Source organism: Myotis lucifugus, unplaced genomic scaffold, assembly GCF_000147115.1.
Source record: "Myotis lucifugus unplaced genomic scaffold, Myoluc2.0 scaffold_9878, whole genome shotgun sequence".
NCBI lineage: Eukaryota > Metazoa > Chordata > Mammalia > Chiroptera > Vespertilionidae > Myotis > Myotis lucifugus.
The window spans coordinates 1-6,064 of record NW_005880926.1 but is presented as its reverse complement, the minus strand read 5'-3'; the positions used below and the strand labels follow the sequence as shown (position 1 = coordinate 6,064).

The 6,064-nt window shown below is 47.5% G+C and overlaps 1 protein-coding gene across 1 annotated transcript; it reads right to left on the bottom strand.

Moving 5' to 3' along the window:
* Positions 1-633: 633 nt before the first annotated feature.
* LOC111824876 (neuroligin-1-like) lies at positions 634-3,039 on the bottom strand (the record flags this gene model as incomplete). Its single annotated transcript, XM_023749456.1, has 2 exons — positions 634-786; positions 2,897-3,039. Coding segments are annotated over 2 exons (296 nt in total), but the record flags the coding sequence as incomplete, so codon positions are not given.
* Between the last annotated feature and the right edge of the window lie 3,025 nt (positions 3,040-6,064).

The window sequence follows — 6,064 nt, the reverse complement described above, 5'->3', positions numbered from 1 at the left end:
ACACAGCAGAATGTCCATCTGGTCGACCTCATGACACGCAACTCAGCAGAATGTCCATCTGGTCGACCTCATGACACGCAACACAGTAGAATGTCCATCTGGTCGACCTCGCAACACGCAACACAGCAGAATGGCCATCTGGTCGACCTCATGACACGCAACACAGCAGAATGTCCATCTGGTCGACCTCATGACACGCAACTCAGCAGAATGTCCATCTGGTCGACCTCATGACAAGCAACTCAGCAGAATGTCCATCTGGTCGACCTCATGACACGCAACTCAGCAGAATGGCCATCTGGTGGACCTCATGACACGCAACTCAGCAGAATGGCCATCTGGTGGACCTCATGACACGCAACTCAGCAGAATGGCCATCTGGTCGACCTCACGACATGCAACACAGCAGAATGGCCATCTGGTGGACCTCATGACACGCAACTCAGCAGAATGTCCATCTGGTCGACCTCACGACACGCAACTCAGCAGAATGGCCATCTGGTCGACCTCACGACATGCAACACAGCAGAATGGCCATCTGTTCGACCTCACAACACACAACACAGCAGAACGGACTCCCGGCTGGTGGCCGCCGGTCCCTGCCCGGATGGACGGACGGACAGCGTGACTCACCTAAAATGCCCAGCCGGTAGTTGATGGTGATGACGATGACGTTGCCGTAGCTGGCCAGGATGCTGCCGTCGATGATGTTGCCAGTGCCCTCCATGTAGGACCCGCCATGGATGTACACCATCACCGGCTTCTTACTGCTCTGGTCGTGGATGTCTGGGGAGAGAAGGGGAGGGGGGACAGGCGGTGAGGAACCTCGAGGAAGGACGGACGCCCAGTAAAGATGTGGTCCAGGCCCTGGCCAGTGTGGCTCAGTGGATAGAGCTTCAGCCTATGGATGGAGGGGTCCCGGGTTCGATTCCCAGTGGAGGGCACATGCCTGGGATTGTGGGCTCGATCCCCAGTAGGGGGCGTGCAGGAGGCAGCCGATCCATGATTCTCTCTCATCATGGATGTTTTTCTCTCTCCCTCTCCCTTCCTCTCTTTCAAATCAATAAAATATATATATATATATATTTTTTAAATATATATATATTATTATATATATATTAAGGATTTAGCCTGGCTGGGTGGCTCAGTGACTTGGTTGGTTGGAGCATCATTCGATGCACTAAAAGGTTGTGGGTTCGATTGCTGGTCAGGGGGCCCACATAGGTAACGGGTTCCATCCCAGGTATAAGCCCATACGGGAGGCCCATCAGGTGAGGATTAAAAAATAAATTAATTAAGAATTTAGCCTTAGCCCGTGTGGTTCAGTGGCAAGAGAATCGGCCTGAGGACCGAAGGGTCCCGGGTTCGATTCCGCTCAAGGGCATGTACCTCGGTTGTGGGCACATCCCCAGTAGGGGGCGTGCAGGAGGCAGCTGATCGATGTTTCTCTCTCATCGATGTTTCTAGCTCTCTATCCCTCTCCCTTCCTCTCTGTAAAAAATCAATAAGATATTTTTTAAAAATGTGATAAAAATGACACACGACTCCCACCTCCAGATAACATGATTGAAATGCTACCTCTTTTCCCTGGAAACAGACACTCTCCTTGTGGTTTTCAACCAGTGGGAACCCTCAGTGATTGCTTTCTTGTTGTATTTATTGATGGATTATTATTTTTTGTGTGAATCCTCCCCCGAGGACATTTTCCCATTGATTTTCAGAGAGAGAGAGAGTGGAAGGGACGAGGGAGAGAGAGAGGGAAACATTGATGTGAGAGAGAAGAGAGACACATTGATTGGTTGCCTCCCACAGGCACCCAGTCAGGGCTGGGGTTCGAGCCTGCAACAGAGGTACGTGCCCTTGACCGGAATCGAACCCGGGACTGTTCAATCTGCAGGCCGACGATGCTCTATCCACTGAGCCAGACTGAATAGGACAATGTTGCTGTTTTATTAAACAACTAGAGGCCCGGTGCACAAATTCGTGCACGGGTGGGATCGCTCGACCTGGCTGGCGATCGAGGCCGATCGGGGCCAGCCGGCCAGGGGAAGGGACCGGGGGGGTGGGGGGAGGTTGGCCGGCTGCTGGTTGGCTGTGGGAGTGCACTGACCACCAGAGGGCCGCTCCTGCATTGAGCGTCTGCCCCCTGGTGGTCAGTACACATCATAGCGACCGGCTGACTGGTCGTTCGGTCGTTAGGCTTTTATATATATAGATGATGTAAAAACAGTATTTCTCAATGGTCTTTGAGGACAGAGATTCAGGGAGCCATGACCGATGTGTAGAGAATCAGTCTGTTTGGAAAGCAAAGAAACAAACAGAGAAAAAGGCCACCCCTCTCCCCGCCCACAAATAAAAAAGTCCCTCCAACGTGGTTCACAGAATTTTGCAGTTCACACACGGAATGCAGACCGGAGATCAAAAATGCAACACGAACTCACAAAACCACATTCGGAAGGGAGGGAAGAAAAGACACATGCATATGTGTGTGTTCAACGTTCAGTTCTCTTCTTGTGGCCAGGCTAAAAAAAATAAAAATAAATTTAAAAAAAAGAAAAGAAAAAGTTAAAAAAAAAAAAAAAGAAAAAAAAATACAAGAAGTGGATTTTCTTGTCAAGCACATTTTGCTGATTCACTTCGTATTTATAAAGGACGCGTGTACACGTCTTCTCACGGGAAATGCCTGGGCCGTAATCGCACGGTCAGTGGGATTAAAAAATGACAATGGTTTGCAAACAAGAAGAAGTACGCCGAGGCGTACTAATTTTAGGTCAAGGGGGGAAAAAGCAGGAGGAAATGGAAAAGAAAAAAAAAGAGAGAGAGATAGATATAAACTCATGCATCGAGCTCAGGAGGAGGGGAAAAGAAAAAAAAAAAAAAACAAGAAAAAATATACCTTCGTCGTCCCCTCTGTCATTACTGGTTATATCATCTGTGTTTCTCTTGCTGTTGGCTCCTGGCGTCAGACCGGAAGGAAAGTAAAGGGAAAAAGAATTCAACACCAACAGGTTGGCAAAAAAAAGTTCAGAAGAGAGAGAGCTACCACCCAGTCAAAGACAAAAAAAAAAAAAAAAGAATAATGTCACACAAAAAAGTTAAAATCTGTTTCCGCTGGATTTCAAAAAAAATAAAAATATGCAATAGGGTGAGGCAACGTGTGAGAAACAGAAAACATGTCAAGAAGAAACGATTCGGAGTGTTATTTGCAAAAAATAAAAATTGTGTATTTTGAGAAAATGCACTTTGGGGGGTTTAAAATGAGACAATTGCACAGAAAAAAAAGAAAAGAAGCTAATGGGACGTTGAGGGAAAAAAAAGAAATAAAATTAAATTATCAAAAAGGAGATTTCTCCAATCTTACATGAAATGCATGTAAAATCCCCAATGGCTTCGGCTTGTCCCACGGAATCACCTAGATGCATTCTTTGAAAAACGTCACTTTTACGCTTGGATTAAAACGAAATTCCACAGTGGACATGGAGAAACACATTAAAGCCATAAACCACGGGAAAAAACATCCATCGACATAGCTCAAGGTGGGCGTGTGCGTCCGGCGTGAGAACTCAGAAATACACCGTTTCCGGTAAAAGCTGGGAAGGTCAGCAGCCAGTTTAAATCATGGCCACAGAGAGACTACCTATTCTTCCCGACGAAATTAAAAATAAAAACTCACACTAAGATTTTCAGTAAGTTATTTCCTAGGTTGGAACACGGGGAACGACGTTGGCTATGTTCGAAACCCTTCTTAAGGCGTGGCTTCAAGGTTCCTGCTGTTCGAATTTGGGAAAAATATGAATAACAGAAGTCACCTACCTTGGACAGGACACACGGAGGCCCCATAGGAATTCGCATGTAGACACACTGTGTGGAGTGAGCCTTAACCACACCAAAAACTCCTACTATGTGCTCAGTACATAGGGCGTCATTATGGCTTTTTGGTTTTTTTTTTAAATGTATTTTTACTAACTAGAGGCCCGGTGCACGAATTCGTGCACCAGTGGTGTACCTCGGCCTGGCTTGCGGGATCGGGCCGAAACCGGCTCTCCGACATCCCCCAAGGGGTCCCGGATTGCGAGTGGGTGCAGGCCAGGCCGAGGGACCCCACTGGTGCACGATTGGATCTGGGAGGGACGCGGGAGGGCTCCAGGGCGTATCCGGCCCATCTCGCTCAGTCCCGATCGACCAAAACCCAGCAGCAAGCTAACCTACTGGTCAGAGCGTCTGCCCCCCTGGTGGTCAGTGCACGTCATAGCGAGCGGTTGAGCGGCCTTAGCATATCATTAGCATATTACGCTGGCCAGGCCGAAGCGCCCTACCCATGCACGAATTTCGTGCACCGGGCCTCTAGTTAAAAAAAAAAAAAATATATATATATATATATATATGTTCTTAAAAAGCAAGCGAATCAAGTCTAAATGTGAGGGTTTATTCATGGGCTCTAGTTATATCTCGTTTAGCTGTAGGGTACCCCTCATCATAAATGCATACACATTCTTGTCTGATATCTCAAGGGATTTTTTTCTTGTCTGATATCTCAAGGGATTTTTTTTTCTTTTCAGATTGAACCCAATAGAATGAATAAGTAATCAACTTGTATAGACATTTTGAGGGACAACCCTGTATATTTCCATCCATTTAAGTATCCTATTGGGTTTTTATTTTACGATTTTATTGGTTTTTTTTGTTTGTTTGTTTGTTTTTTAGGGAGAAGGGAGAGGGAGAGATGGAAACATCCATGATGAGAGAGAATCATGGATCGGCTGCCTTCTGCACGCCCACTACTGGGGATCGAGCCCGCAACCCGGGCATGTGCCCTCGACAGGGAATCGAACCCGGGACCCTTTAGTGCACAGAGATGATGCCCAAACAATTCAGCCACACGAGCCAGGGTAGAGCCCTACAGTCTGGATCACTGTAACTACACGGTCCCTTTCGAAACACAGACCCTGACCTGCCCCCATAGCCTCCTCCTTTATCAACAGGTTTATCTCTGCAACTTCTGTCTTTCCAGGCAAAGTTTCAAAATGAGCTCGGTCCACGGACGACGCTCAAACCCCCTGCTGAGACTTTCATAGAAAATTATCTGCCAAACCGCAATTTCGAATTAATTTCGCGTCGCCCAGCCTGACCCACAAGCAGAATGAGATATCGCCTTTCACGTTCTGTGTAAATTTAATTTGTGGCCCTCTTGGTCTTTTTCCGTGGCGGTATTTTTCCTGGCAAATAAAATCACTTCAACGGCCCAGAAGACAGCCGACGGCTCTCGAGTGTTGAATTCGGTTACCGTCCTGAGCTATGCAAACGCGGGGATGAGACGAAACAGGGAAATAGATTTCGCTGGAACGTATTCCGGGGTAAACCCCCCATAAAAGCCATCTCAAATCCTCCTCCCTCCTCAAACCCGCCCTCCCTGCGAAATGCCCAATAAAAATCAATGAAATCTTAAAATAATATCCTGTTACTTCTAATCAGGAGCACAAGCGTGTCAAACTCGTGGCCTGCGGGCCGTACGTGGCCCACAACGGATATTTCTGCGGCCCGGCCAATAGGACGGTGTGTAAGAAACGTTTTAATAAAAGTCTCGTCACTTAATTTTTTTTTTATTGATTTTTTTTACAGCGAGGACGGGAGAGGGATGGAGAGTTAGAAACAATGATGAGAGAGAAACATCGATCAGCTGCCTCCTGCACGCCCCCCCGCTGGGGATGTGCCCGCAACCCAGGTACATGCCCTTGACTGGAATCGAACCTGGGACCCTTCAGTCCGCGGGCCGACGCTCTATCCACTGAGCCATACCGGTTTCGGCAAAATGTTCTATTATTTTCTGTGAACGACGACTCGTTTATCTCAGCCCTTTGCCTTCAGCACGTCTCTGTCGGAATAAACCTACGTTTCGGTGAAAATGGAAGCTTTTGTTTGCTTGCGGCCGCACACACCTAAACCGTGTTTATCCGGCCCGTGTTCGCCTTTGAGTGTGACACGCCAGCTCTAGCATCTCCATCACACCTCGGCGGGAAATTATTTCAAATATTAAAGGGAAGCCTGGCCGGTGTTGCTCAGTGGT